The 24,967-nt window shown below is 43.9% G+C and overlaps 1 protein-coding gene and 1 non-coding gene across 4 annotated transcripts in view; both read left to right on the top strand.

Annotated features, from left to right (window-relative positions):
- The window catches only part of LOC142491228 (arachidonate 12-lipoxygenase, 12R-type-like), a 274,903-nt gene extending 258,517 nt beyond the window's left edge, over positions 1 to 16,386 (top strand). For 2 of the 3 annotated variants that reach the window (XM_075593492.1, XM_075593490.1), the window contains exon 11: positions 16,173 to 16,386. In XM_075593492.1, the coding sequence (XP_075449607.1) occupies positions 16,173 to 16,371 (199 nt within the window). In that variant the 3' untranslated portion in view covers positions 16,372 to 16,386. Of the gene's footprint in view, positions 1 to 2,941; positions 3,021 to 16,172 lie in introns of all 3 variants that reach the window. The other variant, XM_075593491.1, reaches the window with a different exon arrangement.
- An 8,214-nt stretch (positions 16,387 to 24,600) lies between these two features.
- On the top strand, positions 24,601 to 24,684 carry TRNAL-UAA (transfer RNA leucine (anticodon UAA)). Its single transcript has one exon. It is a non-coding gene; the product is annotated as a tRNA-Leu (tRNA).
- The last annotated feature ends 283 nt before the right edge of the window (positions 24,685 to 24,967 follow it).

Below are 24,967 nucleotides of genomic sequence, written 5' to 3'. Positions count from 1 at the left end.
TGGCACCAAGCCTTGTTGCCATTTGGTCTCTCAGAACCAAGGACTTGGAAATTCCCCAGCTCAGATACTGTGCATAAACATATATATCTTTATACACCAGGTTAATAAAAATCTCACACAATTCTTCCGTCGGTTTAGTCCATATAAGATTTGTCAATCCAAATCCAGTAATGTAATAGCGCCAGCAAATGCGCCGGCAAATGCGCCAGCACCGGTTTACAATAACGGTATGACCATCAGTGAAAACCTGGTGAACGGCAATCCTTGCTATCTTTCCCCGCCGGAATACCTACAAAATTTACAGACTGAGCCTGATTTCATGTACAGGTACCAGCAAGCTTGCGTGTACCAAAAAGTTTTCCAGCTACATCAGCTGTCAACTACAGTGCATATGAAAGCCCCAGAGACAGGATGTGTGAATTAGCCGGGATGCCCGCTGAATGGGAGATCCTGTTAGCCATCTGGGCTAGTTCACACCCTGAGTCCAACTCCCAGCCTAAGAGACACCAGGTAAAAAGGGAGTACACATAAGGTAAGCAGCCAAGGTGTCAGTGTTGCACAGGTGCTGTATTAACCAGAAATCCCTGTAGTGCCCACTCTGCAAACTGTGGGCAAGTTGGGGATTGGTGAGTGGGAAAATTCCCACGAAGAGGATTGGACGGGTATGTTGGAGATATGATATGCTCCCCGAGCTATCCCCGTTGTCTTTCTTTTACGATGTTATTGAATTTCCACCGCGTTTCTAATTGCGGATAAGAGCAGCAGCAACGACTCTGGAACGCAACGAGTTAATTTCATCGGAACCAAGGACAGAACTCTGCTTCAGGATTTCGTTAGAGCTGGGGGTTATCTAACGAACCCCAACGGACCCGAACAAACTTTGCCATATTCAAGGACATATTGGCTGGCACGGTGCACCCCTTGCAAAAGGACTGCAATTTTAAAAGACATTACTCCGGTGCTTTATTTCATTTCTGAACATTTTATCCTGTTCTTTCCCTCAGTAAGTATATTCTAAGGTGTCGTGTGTCTGTCTATTAAGGAAATAAATGTCAGTTTATTTTGCTCAACTTGTGTGCTCAATCTTGTACTCCAAAATATAAATCGGGACAGAGGCGAACTACTGTATTTTTGTACTATTCATTTTTCCATGATTATCCTGTACAAATAAAATTGTTCCTTCTCTAAATTCATGATAATCATTTGAACTGTGTGTGTGTGTGTGTGTGTGTGTGTGTGTGTGTGTGTGTGTGTGTGTGTGTGTGTGTGTATCTATGTCTGTGGGTGGTTGGGGGTGCATGCTGGAATATTAGTTCAATTAAATCTTTTAAACAGGTCATCAAAATGTTTTGAACTCAACACCCCCAAATAAAAATTACAGTATGCCATCCACCTCAAAGTACAGTACAAAGGGAGGGGTTAGTCGCCCACAAGTTGCTTATACATGCACTTGCAGGCAATTAGGCCAAATATATTTACACCTTAATAGTGGGGCCCCCATAGGAGCCCCCATACCACCATTCACTTCACATGTAAGTGTTCTCACTTGTATTAACCAGTTTTAACTGCACTAGACATATAAGCACATGCTTGGACATTTTAACCTAATTTGGGGCATTTTCACATATTACTAGTTGCAGTCAGTGTAGGGACCTGCCTATGAGACTTACCTTGGCGTTTGGTGGCAGGCTTAGGCATTATTTGATCAAAGGATGTAACTAATAGTCTCCTTTATCTCATAGGTTTGCACACCATGTATATATATTTATTTCACATATATTGTTAACCCATTAGGTAGAAGCGCAGGGATTCACTTTCCGTTTTGAAATTCACATTGAATGAGAATTCATTCTCGTCAAAGCCCCATATGAGTTTCAACAAGTTTCCAACGAAACACATACAGTACCGACACACTTTATTCGAGTGTGGCCGGTACCGCAAGCCGGGAGATTTCCCGGCTTGCTAGTGGCCGCCCCTCGGCGTGCCGCGCGTCATAGACGCGCGGTCACGCATCTTCGGGAGCGTGCGCCCCCTGCACGCACGTCCAGGGGCTCCCCGAGGGAGCCCTGGTGTCCCGCGATCGCGGGACAGCGGCAGGGGGTTCCGGGGGACCCGGCGGACCCGGCAGCGGTAGGGCTCGCGCCAGGCTACTGCTGCGGCCAAGAACGGGCAAATGCTCGAATAAACTTGGCCGCAGCAGTACTTGCATGCGCCTAAATGTGATGACACGTTTATGCGTTTTAGCAAGGTTCCAATGAGCCATGCACGCAAGCGCCTAAATGTGATGACACGCATATGCGTTTTCAACCAGGTTCAAATGAGAAACACACACGCATGCGCCTAAATGGGATGACAAGCATATGCATTTCAACAAGGTTACAATGAGACACACATGCATGTGCCTAAATGTGATGACACGCATGTGCGTTTTGAAAGTATTGAATAATACTGCAGCTTTAAACTTGAACTGCAGCTTTAAACTTAATACTGTACTGTACATTGTATTTACCTTCATTATAAACTTTGCCAAACGGGTGGAGATGAGCCACTGGCACTCCCGTAATCTGCATTATAGTTGACAGGTGATAGCTGGCCTGCAATACCTGTAGTTGACAGCTGATGTAGCTGGAAAACTTTTTGGTACACGCAAGCTTGCTGGTACCTGTACATGAAATCAGGCTCAGTCTGTAAATTTTGTAGGTATTCCGGCGGGGAAAGATAGCAAGGATTGCCGTTCACCAGGTTTTCACTGATGGTCATACCGTTATTGTAAACCGGTGCTGGCGCATTTGCCGGCGCATTTGCTGGCGCTATTACATTACTGGATTTGGATTGACAAATCTTATATGGACTAAACCGACCTTTCACCTTTTGAAGTTGCCATGATCAAACATACTGTAAAAATCAGGAACCATACCCCAATACCCTCTTGTATCTCCAGCAGGAACAGGCAATGCGAAAAGAAGACTGATCGTTACTTAAGGTTTTTGTTATCGAACACTTCAAACCACGAACGTCAGGTGAAAATTTGTAAAAATCGTAGTTCGAAATGAAATATTCATATATTTCGGCTACATTCGCCATGTTATCTGCTGCAGCATTAATTGCAGAAAATATTAAAAATGGATAACTACGGTCAGGTTTTTTATACATTTACGGTGAACACACGGTGTACAGTCCAGCCAGCAATTGTGCAAAAATACTGTAGGAATGTAGAAAAAAGCACACAGCTTTGAGTTTTATAAGTTTTTATTATGAAGCTCCTACATTTGGTAAAGTCTTCAAGGTCGAATCACAATGGACCACTGTGGTAGACGTGGTTTTTATCTGGTTTTAAACACCTGCAAATTGACACAGTAGCACAGACAGAACTTTTCTGAAGCCAGGGTCACATTTGATGTGTGAATGGCTCCCGATAGCATTAACTCAGTTCCCTTTTAAATCACTCCAAGCCCTGTAATATTTCCTCCACTTTATTGGGAAAAGCAGCAGGATACAGATACTTGTGTAGTGAAAATGGATTGGAAAAGGCTCCTTAGAAACGCGTAGGGCTGTATGTACTAGTTTTTTGTTTGTCCTTGTTTTCATTTTTATGTAGTCTTAATAAACTTTTTTAGCCCTCCATTCGGTGAGCTGATGGTGCTTTTTTGGACGCAAGCGATTCTTTTTTCCAATCCATTTTCACTACGTTGTTGCTGCTCGATTGGTCTGACGCGCTGAGGATCAGAGGGTACGTGGGTGTCGGTGCTTACTGCATTCTCCCCCCGTGAAACCACACGTCTACAAGGGAGAGGAACGTTTACCGGACGGACCTGAAGTACTCTGACGCACTTCCGGCACTCGGGAACTCCGCGCTGTTGATGCGAGAAGGTGCAGCTGACCGCTAAGACGACTATGTCCACACTGCCAGCAGGACAGCGGATTACAGAAGTAGGAGCGCTACAGGAGGGATCCATAGAGGTACCTACATTGTCTCTCTATTTTCCAAGGATCTCAGGTAGCGGTTTCCATTGGAGCTCCTTCATTTTCTGCATGCTGTCCTCAGAGACGTCTCCACCCACGTATTGACTTCCCCTCGTTGCTTACCTCAGTTGTCCACTTTATTATTGTATTACTTTTTTTGGGACTCCCTGTTATAGAGCTTTGAGTAGCTCCACCATTGACAATTTACAGATACTTGTGGATGGTATGTAGGGGTGATTATTAGTTAGAAACCGGTAAAAAGAGATGGCCTCACCATGGGAGATGAACAGAGAAGGGTCCTGTACTCACTGTCTCCAGGGTGGAAAAGGAAGTGAGGGGCAGTGTGGGTAAAGGGAATAGTCTAGGGGCAGACAATCTCTGAACAAACAGGAGGGGGTGCAGATTAGCCCATTCTGGTGAGGATCTCAGAAACTGCAGTAGCAGCACGCTGATTTCATGCCCAGAGGCAAGAAATGCAACATAGTTACATGTCACACAGGCACAGTATGTGTATGCAAACTCCATGCAGCTGAAATAAGAACTGACAGGCAGAAGCTGCAAAGGAAAGAAGGGGGTGAACCAAAAATGTAGTTCTTGTTCCAAGACAAGAACTGTACATAGCATAATGCATTAATTTCTGCCACCTGGCGGATACGCGAAGAATGCACCCAAAGAAATCGGAAACCATTAAATTGAAACAGATCAACAGCGGTAAACCGCGGGTAAAGCTGGCGGTGTGTAATCGGCGTGAACGCGGGAATGTGGCAAGAATACCGCGTGGAGTACAGCAGCGCACACGAAAACGGTGCCATGATTTCTTAAAATAATGGCCGCTGCATCTGTATGAGTTATCTAGGATAACAAATGTAGCAGCTGTTTTTGCACCTGCTGGTGCTGGCCACTGGGGGCAGTAGCCCGTTACTGAGACCCCACTTCATGCGGGGAAGATTTATAAAAATGGTGCATTATGTAACGTATGTCCCACTGCACAGTGCCAGTGGGAATAATAGTGTGTGTTCCACAGTATATCGGTACATTAATAATATTATTTATACTGTTTGAACATTATTAGGACCTTCAACATTTTCTTTAGCACTCAGAGGTACAAACAGCCTCAGCACTGAAGCAGTTAAGTAATATTTGCACACTATAATTGTCTCCTCATTATCTCTCCCTCAAACATACACTTTGTACCCGACTGGTGCTTAATGGAATTGCTGTGAGCAATATTAGGGCATTTTTTCTACATACGCCAAAGCACAAGTTTGGTTCAATAGGATTATTCAGCCAAAGGTCCCACATGGCGGCTTCAGCATATATAGAATTACCCCCTTGGTCTTGGAGAGTATTTAGTATGGAACACAATTTAGGATTTACATGATTTCCGCACGTTACAGACAAACACGCACACGTACCTGCCACGGATGTAAAGTATGTTTCAGACTGGCTTTGTCAACCATGGAATACAGAGAGGAGTCAACTGAGAACAGGACATGCAAAGCCTGAGCCAGCTCATGGACTGCTGTGTAAATACTGTATGTCATTCTGAAATTCTCTACATCATACACGTGAGGAGGAAGGGATTGCAGTGTTTCATTCCCTGTGCAATTAGGGAACATTAAAACAAAGATCAAATCTATAGAATAAATAGGAACACAATTAAATGCCCCCATCCAGAAATCTCTCAACACAAAATCATCTGGATCTTTATATGGGCTCCAATTAATCAAGAAATCCTTAAATCCGGGAATCTCTCCTTTATGTACTGAGAAGGATAACGATCCATTTAAGACCCTACAAAGTGCAGGTGTAATATAACTAGTAAAATACGACACAGAGGCTGAAAAAATCCAAACCTTCCCTGGCTGATCTTCATGATAATAACACTTTATAAATTCCTCTAGGATATCTCTTGCACAATAGATTATCACCACTCTGGCAGAGGAATTTGCTACGGAATATGTAATATCTCGTAAAGTGTCTGACAGGAAGTTGTCTTTTTTAGAGATTACGTGTAGAAATGCCACACAGCCGCCACTGCTGGTAATCAGCTCTTTCAGTTCTTGGCTTCCTGTTTGACTACTGTCATCGTCTGAAGCCAGGATCCCCACCCAGGTCCAGCCAAATTGTTGGCGCAGCTGGACGATTGCTTGGTGCTGATTGCGCTCATTGGGGACCGTCCGAAAGAGGTATGGGAACTGCAACCGGTCGTTGAAGATTGGATCCATTGACCCATAGCTGACCTGTGGGATACAAATATTCCACATCTCTATCAGTAAATAGAATAAAGTAGGAGTCTGTAATTTGATAGAAAAAAAACAATATATATGCTGCAATAAAAATCCATAAGAAGTATAATTTTACATGTCCACATACAGTGTATTCAGGTGCCCATATTCTGGAGAAATATTAATTGCATCTCTGGTTTTAATGCTGCAACTTTAGTGAATAATGAGCTGTCCGAAAGGAGACCCAAATGGATCAGTTAAATAAATAAGAAGTTAATGGGCTGTATGGATGTGTTATTTCCAGCCAAAAAAAGGCAAATATTAATTACATATAAACTGTGGCACAGGTTGAATTCGGCACTCAAATAACATGCCATGTTCTCTATCATAAACATCACATATAATGCAAACACTGTATCCTAATGTAATGTATTCACATATAATGCAAACACTGTATCCTAATGTAATGTATTCACATATAATGCAAACACACATACCAGATCACTGTATTTAGGTCAATTGAATAAGTGGGATTGCGGTTAGGGTTGTTCCGCACATTGCTACACTGAATCATGGCCTAAACCACAGGTTAATTGGATAAGTATGGCTACGGTCATTGTCACGGTAGACCAGGTCTTATCTACAAATTAATACCAGGATTCTGCCCTGAGCACACAAGTTGAGTAAAATAAATTGTAATTTATTTCTTTTCAGACAGACACGCAAATCTTCACAATATATGCTCAATAAAACACTTACTGGGATGGGGGAACAAAATCAATTGTCCTTGGAATGAAACAAAGTCTCTGGGTACCCCTGCACACAACTTGCCACCCCAATATTTCCGCCACAAGGAAAAAGTTTGTTCAGTCCTTACAGGGTTCGTTCGGGAACCCTTAGCTCTAACGAATTACAGAAGAGGGGGTTGATCCTTGGTTACAATATTATTAACCCCTCACAATCCGGAACCGCTGACGCAGGAACTTGGTCAAATCGTTGTTAAATCAGGTGAATCTGCTAGGGACTGGCCATCAGGCATTTTTATAGGGTTGAGATTCCTATACCTTGCATACAAAGCCAATCCTGCCCGTGGCAACATTTCACGATGGACACAACTTTATCAACACATTTATATTTTTGGGTACTCGATAGAACAGAACAAGGAGCAAAATAAAGGCAGGAAGTTCAATGCGGGTCTTTTTCTTAATCTTCCCGTTCTGGGTTCCTTCCCCTCCCCGTTTCAGTAAGGGGCGTGGGTGAGGCAAAAATGATATAGAGGGATCAATAATGCTTTTTAAAACATAAAAGTTTATTAGACATAAAATGGGATCCGCAAAAAATGCACTCACATAGTATATACAGTTTCCTGGTGCGCTCCCGTGGCTGTGGTTGGCAGTGGTCCCGGCCGTTCTCTACTCCGCGTCCGGAGTCGGAATAGGTGGCTGTTCCTGGCGCGGCTGTGACTGCAAACTGACTCCTTCAGCTACGGAAGCCCCAAAGTTCCAAACTTGATCACTGAATTAGAGCTGAATTCCGTAGTTTGGGGTAATTTCTTGGTTGCGTTGTTATTAACCCCTTACATACCGGAACTGTGCCGCTGCGCTTGAACGAAATCCTCTGTGAAGCGTGGTTACATCTTTACTCATCAGAAGAATAAAGAAGAACGAACAATGGGGATAGCTCGTCTGGCACAGTTATTGGGTGCTTTGTACCATCCTTAACCTGTGCACCCAATCTCCCTCGTGGGAACAGTTAACCCACCAATAGCCGTGTTGCCCACAGTTTGCAAAGCCGGGCAAAAAGGCTTCCCGGTTTGCAATGCGCATGTGTTGGCTTGACACCTGGGCAACTGAGCATACCTGGGGTACACCCTTTTTCTGACGCCCCCTAGTCTGAGGTTTGGCTCGAAGGTGCCACTGGCCAAGCATGTGCCACTCTGCAACATCCTGGCCAGTTTCACACCTTGGATCTCTGGGCCATTTCATCCCTGCATTTTCCATAGACGTAGAGGCTCGCACTCAGCGGGCCCCTTTGAAATGCATGATGGAAAATACTCCCAGCTCATTCACTCTTAAATGTATTACCATGCTAAAGGAGTTTTTCCTGGGCTTACGGAAACAGTTCCTGCCTATAAATTTTAAATGCCCAGTTTTCATACACTTTAATAAAACATTATGTTCTGGGTGTATTATCACTGTAATTATTTTATATGTGATGTTATGTTTTATTTTATTATGTGCACACCAAAAGCCAGCCTTGGTGCCTCCATTCTCGAGTTAGCCCTCCTACCTGAAATGCCGACTTGTGGGAGCCAAGTTCACCGAATTCTCAGGTCAATTGACACAGTTCCCACGTCAATTGACTGTCCGCCATTCACGTTGGAAAGTTAACTGAGGAACGGATACATTCTATCGGAAAGACCAAGCCAATTGACTTTTGGTTACAGTTCAAATCGATAGAAATGGGTACCCATACGTCAAACAGCCTGTTTAACCACAGCCACACTTCTTCAATCAGCGCTTGCAGCGGTGCTCTCTACTCCATCTTGTGTCGCAACAGGAGTATAGCATGCAATGTATTTTCTTTTCAATACAGCAGACCAGAAATAGCCTGCAAATGGGAGTAAAAAGGAGTGGACAGGGCAAATAAAGCAATGCATAGCAAATAATTTTAACCCCTTCATTCCCAATGTGAGTTGGGGATGATCAGCCAGGTATAACACCTTATTTAGGCCTGATCACCCCGTACTCGTCAGACCTCCCCCACTCAAAGCACAGGGACTGCCTTTACCACCTCGTCCGGTGGCTGGGCTGCTCTGCCAGCTCTTGAGGTCAGAATGTCCTGAGGGTTATCTTGGTGGTGAAGGCCATCCGCATTGCCATGCTCACTCCCCTTCTTGTGCTGGATGGTGAAATCAAATTCCTGTAAGGCCAGGCTCTAGCGTAAGAGTTTAGCATTTCCCCCGACACCCTCTGTAACCAACTCAAGGGATTGTGGTCTGTAATCACAGTAAAAGGTCTGCCATAAAGATACGGCTGTAATTTCTTTTGAGCCCATACTATGGCCAGACACTCCTTTTCAATGATGGCATATGCCACCTCTCTGGGCAGCAACTTGCGGCTCATATACCCCACTGGGTGTTCATTGCCCTCCTCCCCCACTTGGCTGAGTACAGCCCCAATTACATAGTCCGAGGCATCAGTCTGCACCAAGATCTTTTTTACATAGTCTGGTGCAGCCAAAATGGGAGCGCTGGCGAGCGCAAACTTTAATGCCTGAAAGGAGACCTCACAGGCAGGAAACCAGACTACCAGCACAGATTGTCACTTCTGTGAAAGTCAGTCAGGGGTTTGGCAATGGCAATATACTGAGGGACAAACTTTCTGTAGTAGCCGGCGGTGCCTAAGAAAGTCATGATTTTTTCTTGGTTTTGGGGAGCGGGCCATTTCACTATAGCTTCAACCTTAGCTGGTTCTGGCTTAAGATGCCCACCACCCATCCGGTGCCCTAGGTACAGTTCTTCTGCCATCCCTACTAAGCATTTGGTGGGTTTCAACGTGAGTCCCGCTTCCCTAATCCTGGCTAGCAATGCAGCTACATGTACTAAGTTTGAGTCCTACGAGTTACTAAAGACAGAAATGTCGACCAGGTATTCCCTTGCAAACCCTTGCATACAAGCAATTGACCAGACGTTGAAAGGTAGCCTGTGCATTTTTTATCCCGAATGGCATCACTAGAAATTCATAGAGGCCACTTGGGGTAATAAATGCCGACTTCTCTCTAGCCTCCTGGGTCAACGGAATCTGCCAGTAACCTTTACTGAAATCCATAGTGGTCAGATACTTTTCCACCGCGAGTTCATCCAGCAACTCATCCATGCGGGGCATGGGATAAGCATCTGACACCATCCCTGCGTTGAGCTGTCGGTAGTCCACACAGAACTGGGTGGTCCCATCCTTCTTAGGCACCAGGACTTCCGGACAAGCCCAAGGGCTCTGGGACGGTACAATTATCCCTAGGGCCAGCATCTCTTCTACCGCCCTCTCAATACTGTCCTTAATCTCTGCAGACACTCTGCAAGCATGCTTATGCAGATGTCTCAGATCTCCTGTCAGCACTGGGTGATCTGCAATGTGTGTCTTCCCTGGCTTTTCTGAGAACAGAGCCCTATACTTTTCTAGAATAGCTCTGGCGTCTGCATGATACTCAGCTGAGACACTATCTCAACCTGCTCTACTGTACCCCCCTGCCTAGCCTCCCCCAGGAGATCAGGCAGAGCATTGCTCACTGGATCCCCCATCGATGGGCTGCAAATTGCCAGCACCGATGCCGCACTAGGTGCTACTGTATGTACTCCTTGAGCATGTTGATATTATAAGTTTTGGTTATCCCTGTCTCATCATCTACCTGTACAATGGAGTTGCACTCATTCATCTTTCACCGTACAGGGTATGGTCCCGACCAGGCAGCCAATAATTTGTTCTCCAGAATGGGCTTGAGAACAAGCACTTGCTGCCCTGGGATGAACTCTCTGCTATGGGCATTCTGATCATACAAAGTCTTCTGCTTGATCATACAAAGTCTTCTGCTTGGTCTGAGCAGCCCTAAGGTTGTCCTGCGCCAACCCAATAAGCATCTCTAGCCGGTCTCTGAGATATATCACATACTGAAGCACAGAAGCATCAGTATTGGTAGTCTCCCCTTCCCATCCATCCCGGAATAGGTCCAGAGGTCCCCGTACCCTGCGACCATATAGCAGCTCAAAGGGAGAGAAGCCTGTAGATTCTTGTGGTACCTCTCAGTATGCAAACAGCAAGTGCTGCAGGTGAATCTCCCAGTCTTTGCCCTTTGCCTCTATAAAGGTTCGAAGCATCTGCTTCAGGGTAACGTTGAACCTCTCACACAGTCCGTTGGTTTGGGGATGGTAAGGGGTCGTGCGCTGGTGCTTCACCCCGCACGCATCCCAGAGACACTGGAGCAATTCACTCATGAATTGCAACCCCTGATCGGTTAGGATCTCACTAGAGAAACCTACCCTAGAAAAAATGGTTAACAGAGCCTTAGCTACTGCCGTCGCATCAGTAGTGGCAAAGTCCACCACCATGAGGATGTAGCGCTTCCCGGGCCCAGCTGGGAACCAGGAGGGGTCCCACGAGGTCCATGGCTACTCTCTGGAAGGGTTCCCCTATTACCGGTAACGGATTCAGGGGTGCCTTCACACGATTGCCCGCCTTACCCACTCGCTGGCAGGCATCGCAGGACCAGCATAAATCTGTCACAGCCCGGTGACCCCGGCCAGTAGTAACGCTGCAACAGCCGGCTCTTCTCCGAATGACCCCCTGATGCCCCGCTAGTGGAATAGAGTAGGCTACCTGCAAAAACTGCTACCTAAACTCCATGGGCACCACTAGCTGTCATTTACTGGTGCTTCATCTAACACCGTCAGACCTCATCTAACCCTGTTGTACCTTGCTCTCTATGCAGGAGCCCGCAGTGCCACAAGTAGTAATCAGACCCGTCCCCTGGCTTAGACTCAGACGGCTGAAGTCTTATGCCCTCCAAGCTGGGGTCTGATTGCACCGCATCCCTAAACTGGGCACCTAACTCTGGCCACCCGCTTGTCAAGGCTAAGTTGGGGGGAATGGGAACAGGTAAAGTGAACAGTAAGTCAGGATCAAAATGCGACTTCATTTTCCTTACCTGTCTGGTCTCCGCAGAGACTGCTGGAACTGTATATCCCAAATTCAGGGGGACAGGGGCTGGTTCTGCTGTGATCCTTGCTGACTGGCTCCTGGTGATCGCTGCAACAGGGGCCAGCCCAGTTGTAAAAATGCAGGTAACGTGCCCCAGGTCATTGCCAAGTAGGACCTTGGCGTCTAACCTGGGCAATACCCCCACCTCCCTCCTGTCACATCCGGCACCCCAATCCAAAAAGACCCGGGCAACCTGGATGGACCACGGTCCTCCATCAAGCATGGTCACTTGCATTCCGGTGCCCGGGAGCAAATCCTCTGGCCACACCATATCAGGGCAAACCAGAGTCACGGTGGCACCGGAATCCAACAAGCCATCCGCCTGCCGGTCTCTGATGGACCTTCCGCAGATGCTTCTGCAGGACATCGTTGGGCTGCATCCCGACTGGTGCAACCTTATGTTCTCCGATCTCCGCTGCTGGTCCTGAGGTTACAAGTGCAGGTTCTCCCATGTGCATCCCTCTATGGTTGGCTCTACAGCTGTGCTTGGCTCCTGTGTGTGTGCCAGTCGCACACGGGCGACCAGCCTCGCAGCTTGCGATCGTTACCCCTGATGGGTTCACCCGGACCGGTCCCAGCAGTCTGGCCAAAGATGACCAACCTTATTGCAGGAAAAACACTGCCTCTCGTGTCTAAACTCTGCAGCTTTGGGTGCTTTGCCGTCAGCTGCAGGCTTGTGGATGGATTTGGTTCCCTTGGCTGGGCTGGCCTCCTCTTTGGAGCTGCTCTTTTGTTCATTAAAGCCCTGCTGGTCTCATACTCGACTGCCATCCTTGCAGCTTCTCCATGGGTTTTAGGCTTCTGGTCAAAGACCCATGCCCTCACGTCCGAGGGGATCTGCTGCAATATTTGCACAGAGGTAATGGATTTCTCGCTGAGCCCCGACTTTGTATAGTGGTCAGCATTTGCCCTTCATACTCTCATGCTCTCACATTGGCTCACACTGACACCCTATGGGTGCTGAGACTGTTTACCAGAGCGCAGGACCATGTTTGTCTCACCAGTAAGGTATGGAGCTGATTAACCCCATTGCCCTCCACCCAATGATGGGCATACAGTGCCAGCCGGGCTCCGTAGTTCACGCAGGATTACTGGTGGTATCTTGCCCCTGCCCGGAACTTGCCTCGGTAAGCTACAGGTGTGAGGGCGTACAGGGCGAGCAACAAGTTTTCACATGCCCATAGTCATTGGCATCCACGTGTGGGAGGCCCTGCACAGTTTCTTTGGCCCTGCTGGCCAACAAGGGACATAATCTCATGACCATGCTTCCTCGTGGGACCATGTAGGAGTCACACTGGGTTTTAAAGTAATTGAGAAAAGCGTTTATTTCATCCGTGCCATCTACAAACTTGCTGAAGCTGTGATGGTCCACCTTTGGAATATCCTGTTCCCCGTTGACAAGATGGGAGTGGGGGGCTTTCTCATCGCAACAGCCATCATCTGGATATGCTCCGCTACCGTAGCCCCCTCTCCCCATGCGGTCACGAGAGCTGTGAGCCCAGGGGTGGCAAGTCCGATAGCTGCAACGGCCACATCCTCCACACCCGCTGGTGCCAAGCCACCAATATCCAGGTGGTCACCCGCTCCCTCCCCATGTCCTGGCAGCCCCGGAGCTGGATTGACCTCCTGCATTCTAGGCTGGGTGGTGTCCACTGCAACTGCAGCTGAGGGGCCATGCCCCTCCAGTGGAGCCATTCAGGCTTCATGATCCTCCAAGTCCTGCTCCAGCTGCCCTTTTGTCTGACTGTCTGTCACCAGTCCATAGCCTGTACATCTGTCCATGATTATTTCTGTGTCCCAGGATCGGAACTTTCCTGAGCGGTTACTCATGTTGGGATAGATGACAGAAAAATATATTTCAGCGCATGGGATCAAATTAAGGAGAGAACTTTATGTCTCAGAGGCCAAGGGATTCCAAATGAGGTCTCACTCTAGATGTATGTGGTACAAACAGTAATTTTAATAAAATAAAACAAAACAAAAACTTGATAAAACAATTATTCCAGCTGGGTGCAAAAATTACACCAACATAAAAATGGATATTAAATTAAAATAAGCATTCATCTTATACTAAGCTTCTAAAAGAACAGGCGCTTGTTACTCTGAAAAGCACCCCTTATGTACATACATTTGCATGCATATGTATAAGCATTTAAAATGTCTGCAATATTAGTGATGTCTGTGGTGAGCCTGTACTTCCTTCCTGGGGGAACAATGAAGACTATTAAATCCTCCTTGTAAACCCCCTAGGTGTTACAGACAGAACCCAATGCAGATCACTAAATATTTGCCTCCAAGGAAAAATCATATGAACATATCTTGTCAATGAAACCAATGACGTCTAACTGATAGTATATAGCAGTCAAATTTGTTGGTGAAAAAAGTAGTACTAATGAGCTTCTTCGTTTAGAGCATGCTATAAAAATATACAAATAAGAGATAAGTTGGTGTAAGTGGTGGTAAGGATAGTCGATCTTTATATTTCTGTACTTGTAGTATATATGGCTGGGTAAGAGGGAATCGGTAGGAGAGCAGTTGAAACAGTTCCCTTAAAGAGATATCTTGTACACTATTTGCAGCTCTCACAGAGTGAAAGAATGGGCTACTGTGCATACATGGGTTAAGTATGTGCAGGTGTTAACCCTTCAGCTGGAGTGTTGCTGTCTCTTCACACAAAACTTTCCACAGTTGTATTTGATCTCTCAGCAGAGAGATATTTTGGCTCCACTCACCCGGTGCAGGCTGCAGTTACCTGTACTGAGTATCTGTGGGATACTACAGGTGGGAGCAGTTCCTCTCTGCTCCGTGTTGCCTCCGGCTTAAACGAGTGGTTTGCTGCACATGTCCTTGGGGGTACTGCGACCCACCAGCTGCTCCACTTCCTCCTCTGCTGCTGTCCAGTGCAGTTTTCCGTCCGCAAGTGTCTTAGCAGTCACGTGATGCGCCTCCAAAAGGCTCTGCTGACTTCGTGTCTCAGCGTTCTTACGTCTTACGTCTGCATACTCCAACTCACATCTCTTACTCCAGCTATCCCCCGTCGATCGTGTAAGGTCCACAATGTTAGGTGTGTTGGCGCCAACAAAAAAATATTTGAATAAATGTATCCTCTAACTCACAGATATACCACTTCTTTGGCTGGTTGAAGGTTTCAAGTGTTTGTATAGTTAACCCTACGCGTTTCTCCCGTCAAGGGCTTCGTCAGGGGTTGTGTTTCTCTATGTCTAAATGACTCCTCTTTTTAGGTGCCAGTTCCTGTACCCGCTCATGTTTCAGCAGGCTAAAGATTATTAATTAGCCGGATTGGTAAACACAGTGCACACACATCATACATTATAATTTATCCAAAATAAGCATGGTGGCTATAAACTGCAATGTAACCAAGAAGATTTATAATAAAGGTGTTGTTAACACCCTAAAAGGAGTTTCAAAAAGTGGTCCTTTTATAGATTGGGGTTTGTTGAGGTTTAAAGAAAACCAAAACAAAAAACAACTTATATATACTATTATGTATGTAGAACTCATTTTAGCATTTTAATTTAAAAATAGGGGTTATTTCAGATAGGGTGAAAAGGTTTTTAGAATCATAAATTCATGTCATAATGTACATTGATCTTTCTTGAAGGAACAGAACAGGAAAGAAGAGGAGAAACAAGGAGAAAAAGAAAACCATATTAAAAGGATATATAATGTGTATTTAATTCCCAAGATAATTGTGCATTGTGGTGTATTTATAGGAAGGAATTCAAATCTATCTCAATATTGTGTCCCAATGGAGTTAATGTCTTTAGTGTATAGATCCAGTGGGTTTCAGGGTGAGATTTTTTTTTGATATAATCTCCTCCTCTCCAGTTTTTTTGTACTAATTCTATCCCACAAAAGAACAAATCTTTAGGATTGCATTGGTGCACCCTTTTATAATGATTGGACAGACTGTGTGTATCTATCCCTTTTTCAATGTTTCGCACATGCTCTGACAATCTTATTTTGAGTGACCTTTTTGTGCGGCCAATGTATTGGGTCCCACACCCACATGCAATGAGATAGACCACCCTACACTATTACAAGATATGTTTTCCTTAATCTTATATGTTTCTCCTGTTGGTTTAGAGACAAATTATTTTACTTGGCATGGCTGTGACGTATTGCACCGACAGGCTTTGCATGTGGTGCATCTGAAAAAAACCTTTTTATTTTGACTTAACCATGTGTCTTCTCTTTTCTTTTTTAGGAAACTGGGTACCAATTGTTGCTTGAGATCTTGTGCCTTTGAAAAGATTAATTTCGGCCTATCCAAAAGGATTGGTTCAAGAATTTTGTCTCCTTCCAGAATATGCCAGTGCTTTCTCAAAACCTGTTCAATCTGTCTGGATTTGCTACTATATGGTGTAATAAAAGGAATAAAAGAAGCTGACTTATTTATTGTTTGATGTTCTTTTTCTCTATATAAGAGCCTACTGGATCTATCTGTTTGGGAGACCTTCTGAAGTGCTCCCTCTACTATATGTTTATTATATTTGCGTTCTATAATTTTTTCACTGAGAGAGGATGATTGTACAAGGAAGTCACTGTTTCTAGAGCAGTTACGCTTTAGTCTTCTAAATTTCCAATAAGGGATATGATCAAGCCATTGTTGCTTATGTTTGCTGGTTGCTAGCAAATAATTATTGCAGCTGACATGTTTGAAGTGGGTTTTTGTGTGTATGTTCCCTTCCGCAATCATTATCAGTAAGTCCAAAAATGATATATTAGTTTTGCTGTGAGTATGGGTAAAATGCAAATTAACATGATTGTTGTTAATATTCAAAAAACTCAATCAGGGTATCTTCAGGCCCCTTCCAAATGATAACCACATTGTCAATATATCTGTGCCAGAGCACAAGATTCGCACCAAAGGTGTTATTAGACCATACAAAATGGTCTTCCCACCAACCCATAAAAAGATTGGCTGTACCTCTTATTTGCATATAGTACTCGTCGTTGAACCAGAAGGAATTGTGTCCCAGGATGAATCTAATACCCTCAATAAGAAATTTAATTTGAGATTCTTTAAGGTCACCATATTTCTCCAATCCATATTTGATGGCGTCACATCCCTGCACATGATCAATACATGTGTACAGGGATGTGACGTCACAAGTAGCCAATATGTAGCCATCCTCCCACTCTATTTCTCCTAAAATTTGTAATACTTGTGTGGTGTCATGTAAAAAGGATGGCAGTTTTTTTTTACATATGGCTGTAACAGAATGTCAATGTACTCACTGAGGTTTTGGGTAAGAGACCCAATACCCGATAATATGGGTCTACCTGGGGGCCTCTTAATATCTTTATGGGTCTTGGGAATATAATAGAACACCGGTATAATAGGATGTAATATGTTTACATAATCATATTCCTTCTGGTTCAATATACCCAATGTAAAGTTCCCCCGTAAAGTTTTCATTTCACTGGAGACTTTATTAATTGGGTTGTTGGTCAACTTTTTGTATGTGGTAACAGCACTCAAAAGTCTCTTCCATATAATCCTCCAAATCTAAGATCACAATTCCCCCCCCCCCCCTTGTCTGCTGGTTTAATAACAATTTGTTTGTTGCTAGATAACTCCTTCAGGGCTTTTGCCTTCTGACTGGAGATATTAATCTTAGACGGGTTGGTTTTGATATCTAGTTTCTCTATATCGTCTTCTACAAGTTTTTGAAAGGTCTCAATATAAGGACCTCGGCAGAAAGCGGGGAAGAAAGAGGACTTATTTTTTTAGGATATATGTTTGTATTCTTGTGGTATATTATCATGTGTGTCTCTTTCGGTGCTACTTTTCAAGAAATACCACATAAGAGTTAAACGTCTGATGTATTTTTGCACATCTATATATGTTTGGAACTTACTCGGTTGGCTCGTTGGGGCAAAATTAAGACCCTTCCGTAGGACTGATTTTAGATGTATGTCTAAATCCTGTTTACTAAGATTGAATATACCAGCATCATTCTTTACTTTGCTAATCTTTTTGTTTCCCTGTTGTCCTCCTCTATATCCTCTATGTTTCCTTCCTTTCTTTTTATCGATCTGGATGGTGTTTGATTCATTTGTGGTGGTTCTTTCTCCACAAAAGGATTCTCATTGTTTTTCCGCCAAAATGTACCTCGTCCTTAAAAAGATGTTTCAGGTTTTTGGGATCTCTGGCTTGCTAGGTACTTTTTCTTTTTTTCATTTATTATTATTATTTTGATCAAAGCGTTTTGGTGGATATCTTTGATATCCTGTATCTCTTGGACCTCCCCATGTATTGGGGTCCCATCCCCTATGTTGGTAATATGGTTCTCCTGGAAAGAAATTACCATACCCATCTCTGGGTGGATATGGGTCATTCCTTTTGTATAGTGATAATAATACCATTACTTACATTGTTGCAAGCTCATTTAGCGCCATCTTTTTCTTTTCTATTGACTCATGTTGGGATGTTTAACACAGGGGTATGGCTAAGGGAAACTATGAAATACCTCATGCTCTTGTGAAGCGTGTGCAAGTTACCACTTGTCTGGGGAGCTTGCACTCTACGAGTTTCCCCACTATGTTATAGAATCCCGCAGGAGACTATACCATAGACTCAGTCAGCGTCCCACCTCTACCACCAATAAATAAGCTTTTCACAGGAAACCAAGACTTATACACAAATTAATACCGAGATTCTGGACTGAGCACACAAGATGAGTAAAATAAATTGTAATTTATTTATTTACAGACAAACACACACATTTACACAATTATACTTAATAAAACACTTACTGGGTACAGGGAAATGAATGTCCTTGGAATGAAACAAAGTCTCTGGGCACCCTTACACGCATGCAAGTGGGTGCGCAAATTGATCCGTGTAGCAGTTCCTGGCTAGGGGCACAAGTTGCCACCCCTATATATCCGCCAAAAGGACAAAGTTCGTTCAGTCCTTGCAGGGTTCGTTTGGGAACCCTTAGCTCTATCAAATTCCAGAAGAAGGTGTAAATCTTTGTTACGATGTTGGTTAACCCTTCACACTCCGGAACCGCTGATGCTAAACCTTCGACGTTTCTTGGTCAAATCTTAGATGCATCTGCTAGAGACTGGCCAGCATGTATTTTTATAGAGTTGAGGGTCCTATACCTAACATGCACAACTAATCTCGCTCGTGGGAACATTTCTCCCACCTATCCTCGACTTGCCAGTACCTTGCAAAAAGGGCAGAAGTTCCCGGATTGCATGGAGCATGTGCTAACTTCACACCTAAGCTCCTTAACATACCGGGTCCAACACCTTACCTGGCGACTCTAAGACTGGGGTTTGGCCACCAAGTGTGAAGTGCCCATACTTTACACCGGTTTCTGATACTTACAAAATTCCGGCCATCCTGACACCTAGGATCTCTGAGGCTTTTCAACTCCGAACTTCTCATAGACTTTGAGGCACCAACTCTGCAGGGTGCCTCTGAAGTACGGAGATGAAAACTCCCTCAGCTCAGTCAACCTTAACATATTTGCATGTTAAAGGATTGATTACCGGGTAAACATTAAAAGTTTCCTGTCTTCACATTTAAAACCAGCACTGAAACCCATGTTCATCTTTATAAACAATATGAAACAAATATGTATGTGTGTTATACTTTTCCAGCCTCCTGGGATCCAAAAATTAGAGTGCTAGCTCACTCCTAGCGTGAGTTAGCTTACTTAATTGGACGGGCTGTGATGTGGTCTGCGGTTTAACCCAGTTCCCATGCCAATATACTTTCCCCTTACAAGTTAAGTGGCTAACAAGACCGGTGGATACATTTTGACCGAAAAGCACTTCAGCTAAACCGCAAACCACTTATTCAATTGCGCTTGCGGTTGAGAGGTCTAGGGCTTAGAAAGTGAACCATTTACTTCAAAGCGGCCACCCCTTCATAGCCACGCTTCTTCAATCAGCACTTGGTTTAGCGCTAGCAGCTCCCCCTTGTGTCGCAAATACAATTGGTACATTTTACACATATTCTCATAGCTGCAGCTAGGTATGGAGCTGCAAAATGGGGACAATATAGATGGTGGAGGGGAAAACAGGTCATTATGGTGTACACACAATTAACCCCTTCAGTCCAAAAGCGATTTAGGGTTAACCAGCCGGGTATAATGCCTTTATTAGTTGCCTGTTTAACCCCCTATCGCCACATTCACCAATATCCCGGTGAGCACCCTCACCCTCCCCTTGTTAATCTTCCTCCAGGGGTGGCATCATTTAGCCCACCTTGTGATGGAGGGTCTCCACTGCGGCTGCAGTCTCCGGAGCCGTGTTGGAAAGTACAAAAAGGCTTGCTTCTTGCTGCTCCAATTCCTCTTCTAGATGTGGCTTTGCCCAACCAGCTGTCAGTAACCAATACTCCTCACACCTGTGCCACGAGCCTGGCACGATCCCAGGACTGGAACTGCCTGTGATGAGTACAGGGGTAGTCAGGCCTAAATAAAAGTATTATCCCCGTCTTATTATCCCCCACTTGCTATGGGAATGAAGGGGTTAAAAGTATTTGCCATGCATTGCTGTCTTTGCCCTGTCCCAGTCTTTTTAACCCCCATTTGCAGGCTATTCTCTGCCTGCTGTAATGAATGAAAATGCATTGCCTGCTATACTCCTTTGACGACACAAGATGAAGTAGTGAGCATCGCAGCAAGCGCTGATTGAAGAAGCGTGGCTGCAGTTAGCAGGCTGTTTGAAGTATGGTTATCCATTTCTATCAGTTTGACCTGTAAACACAAGTCAATTGAAAAAGAGGCTTGCGTTTAAGTTTTACCGATAAATGTATCCGTGCCTTGTTAGCTCCCCAACTTGAAAGTCGGAAAGTCAATTGGCGTGGGAACTGTGTCAATTGACCTGAGATTTCGGTGAACTTGGTTCCCACAAGCCGGCATTTCAATTAAGGGGGCTAACTCGAGAACGGAGGCACCCAGCACCCTGGTTTTTGGGATGCAAGTATAAATAAATAAAACATGATAATACATATGAAAATTACAGTGATAATACACCCAAAACATGATGTTTTATTGAAGTGTATAAAAACTGTGCATTTAAAATGTATAGGCAGGAACTGTTTCTGTAAGCCCAGGAAAAATTCCTTTAGCATGTAAATGTACTAAGGGTGAATGATCTAGGGGTATTTTCCATCCTGCATTTCAAAGAGGTCACGCTGAGTGCAAGCCTCTTAGTCTAAGGGAAATGCAGGGATGAAAAGCCCCAGAGATCCAAGGTGTGAAACGGGCCGGGATGTTGCAGAATGGCAGATCCTGGGCAATTGACACCATTGAGCCAAACCTTAGACTAAGGGACGCCAGAAAGAGGGTGTAACCCAGGTATGCTAAGTTGCCCGGGTGTCAAGCCGACACATGCGCTTTGCAAACCGGGAATCCTTTTTGCCCGGTTTTGCAAACTGCGGGCAATGCGGCTATTGGTGGGTTAAATGTTCCCACGGAGGGGATTGGGTGCACAGGTTAACGATGGTAAGAAGCGGCCTATAACTGTGCCCGCCAAGCTATCCCCAGTGTTCTTCTTATGATCCGAGATGTAACCACGCTTCACGCAGGACTTTGTTCAAGCGCAATGGGAACAGTTCCAGTACGCAAGGGGTTAATACCATCGCAACCAAGAAATTACCCCAAACTATGGAATTCGTTATCCCTGAGGACTCCAGTACAAATTTCTACAAACTCTTCCGAAATACTTTGAGGTGGCCAAGATATTGGATCTGCAAGTTGCGATCCAGCCACAGGTCCTCTAACTAAAGACTGTATTTCGTGCGCTTTCGTGAAAAGGATAATTTATTTTGTTTCCCCCTCCCAGTATGTGTTGTTTTAAGTGTATTCTGAAGTTGTCATGTGTTCGTCTAGTAAGGAAATAAATCACAATTTATTTTGTACCTTGTTCTGTTCAATCGAGTACCCAGAAATATAAAAGTGTTGATAAGTTGGTATCCACTGTGACACTGTCCTGCTCGTCTGTCCATAATTCACCCGCAGGCAAAAAGAGAGGGTGCAAAGGGGTACTGTGCTTTTCGCTTCTCTTGCAAATCGTGTTTGTGTTATCTCCCGCTTTGCAAGCTCTTAACCGAGAGCCTCCCCGCTATCTTATAGTATCCCGCAAGATAATATAACATAGGGTCAATCAGATCCCGCCGCCGCTGCCACTAGTTAAAACGCCTGTCACGGGAGACCAGCGCTTACCTTACGAAAATATCCCTGGATCCTTTGATTGACAAAACGTGAGAGAAATTAAATTGTATTTATTCTTACTGCTTAATTTACAAGATAACACTTACTGTAATGTAGGCAAAACAAAATAATTGGTTTCCAGAACAAAAGTCCATGAAATGTAGTCTCTTGGTATTAATTCCCAGGAGCGGGGTTAATACGCAAACAAGAGACGGGAAACAGTCTTTGGCTAGGGCGCCGCTTGCAGCCCCTGTTTCTCCGCCGAAAGAAGTTACTTCATTCTGCGCTTGCAGAATTAATTTCCAAGTCCTTAGTCCTAATGAACTTTTACAGTGAGGTACAATCCTTGTTTGCGATGAAACCTCTTTGTACCACACACTGTCCTTTCCAATGACACACAGATAAATGATGTAGAACACACACCCAATAGCCTGCGCGGGCTTATACCACCCTCCCTGTTGTTCATATAAACTATTCTTTGAACAATTACGTTTTTCTCTTCGTAATTCACCCTGTGGAATGTTGTTGAGCCAGATATTTAAATGGTTGCTATCTGCCTCTATGTAATTGAGGCAACTTACAGGTTTATAGTAAGTTTTAGTGCATTTGTCGCCGTTTTCTATGTAAATAAGTAAGTCAAGAAACTCAATTTCACTAGTGCTAAATTTAGAAGTGAAGTGAAGATTAAATGTGTTGTGATTAACATTATCAAAAAAAGATGATAGTGTACTAATGTCCCCCTTCCAAATAAAAAATATATCATCCACAAAATGTGTCCAAAGGACCCACTTGGTCTCAATACGGTTATAGACCTTGGTGCATTTATGCAATAATTAAGGATAGTAAATTTTAACATAGATATAGAAATTATGATATGTCTGTATACCAATGGTTGGAATGCCTGTCTTGGCCGTTATATAGCTCTATGCCTGATTTCTACCTATATTATTGTTTTCAATCAAAAAATATTTTTTTTGTATTTTTTTTGTCTTTTATGTTATGCTAAATATATGAATATTTTATGATATTGTTTAATGAATATTGTATAAAATTTATACCCACACAAAACCCATTATAACTTTATATTTTATACTATGGGGAAATTGTGTTGATTTCATTTTTTTTAATTTTATTTAAGATATTATATGTTATATCCATCCTTGCATTTTCATTTTCTTTACATAACTTATTTGATTTAAGTTATTTGATTTTTAGTGTTTTTTATTATTATTTTTTATTAAAATTGTTTATCTAGGTATATCATTTATTTTAAAAGATTTATGGGTTCGCTATGTATTTCTGTATTCCTGCCATTCAGATAATGTTCTTGTGAATCCAGGAGGTATGTGGGCATTGGTTAACCATTTAACCTATTGGGAACCAATGTAGCCTATCAAACCACCAACAGGATACACAACTACATTCCCCTGACAAAGTCTTTACACTAAGACGAAACGCGTAGGGTGGAGGTTCTAAGAAGATTTCTTTAGCCTTCCCTACTCTCTGAACTGTCAGCAGTCGATACACCAAAGATATTTTGTATTGGCAATATCCCCCGTAACTTTGCCCTGACAGACTTTCCCAACGTGAAACACATAAAACAGCATCAATCAAGTAAATAAATAGAGTTCTACTTACCCTCTGGCAATGAGATGCAGTCCGGTCATCAAACGTGCTCCGTTGGCAAAAGAATGCATTGAAAATACTTTGAGATGCCAGTTAACACCTTAATCACCTTAGGGGGCACAGAATTGGTACTGCAGGCCTGCGGGGAACACCCGAGGGCCACCGCCGGCCTATAGTATCAATTCTGTGCATCACAAAAATGTAATATATGTACTGTATGTTAGGGGGTATAGGGGTTGTTGGGGGCACAGGGTGTGTATGCTGTTTATTGCAATTCTTATTGGGGGCAATTGTCCCCAAAACATGCTATTATGCCTTAACCCCTTAGTAGTAGGGAGGCATACATTATGTCAAACTTTTTTTGACAGGTGCCACGCCCCTTTTTGCCTTAAGCCCCACCCCCATTGGTCATAACCCCGCCCACATGTCCCGCCCCTTCCGTATCCGGTCCCGCCCCATCCGTATCCAGTCCCGCCCCCTGCGCCAAATTTTTGCGGTCGACGCCCCCTGCGCCAATAAAACGTGGTTGACGCCCCCTGCGCCAATTATTTATTATGATGTGTATTTTTTATTCTTTTTTTTGTGATTGGTGCGTACTGTTTATGTAGATAGGAGGAGGCACGTACATACGCGGGGCATGTCCGGGCATGTTTATAGGCGTTTGGGACATGCCCGAACATGTTTTTTTTCATACGGGCAAGTCTGAACATGTTTATTCTGAAATAACGCAGTGCGCATGTCAGAAAATTTCAAAAGACTATGAAAAGAGGCCATAGCATTTTTTAAATTCAGACCAAATACTGCTTTAAGAGGATAAACCCCTCAAGTGTCAGGGTGGCCGAGTGGTTTAAGGCGTTGGACTTAAGATCCAATGGATGTATGTCCTCGTGGGTTTGAATCCCTCCCCTGACATAATCTTTTTATATATTTTTTATTTGTATATAGTCTGTACATGTGTTAGCCGCAACAGGGCTACATAAAAATAAAAAGCACAAGTGTATAATTTTAAAAAATTGTTTATTTTATTTTTAAAAGATACAACATTTTCAATCATGAATTAATTCCAAGGCATATTTACAAGTAAAAAAGTAAATAAGGTATTAAACGGCAGTTAAGGCATTAATAGACTAAATACATCTAGAGTCGTTAGGTTAGAACGATACATAGTATAGAGGGACTGCAATAAATGTCTTAT

This window comes from Ascaphus truei, chromosome 3 (genome assembly GCF_040206685.1).
Source record: "Ascaphus truei isolate aAscTru1 chromosome 3, aAscTru1.hap1, whole genome shotgun sequence".
NCBI lineage: Eukaryota > Metazoa > Chordata > Amphibia > Anura > Ascaphidae > Ascaphus > Ascaphus truei.
Note: the sequence above shows the minus strand (reverse complement) of the source record. Positions and strands in the feature narration are given on the sequence as shown.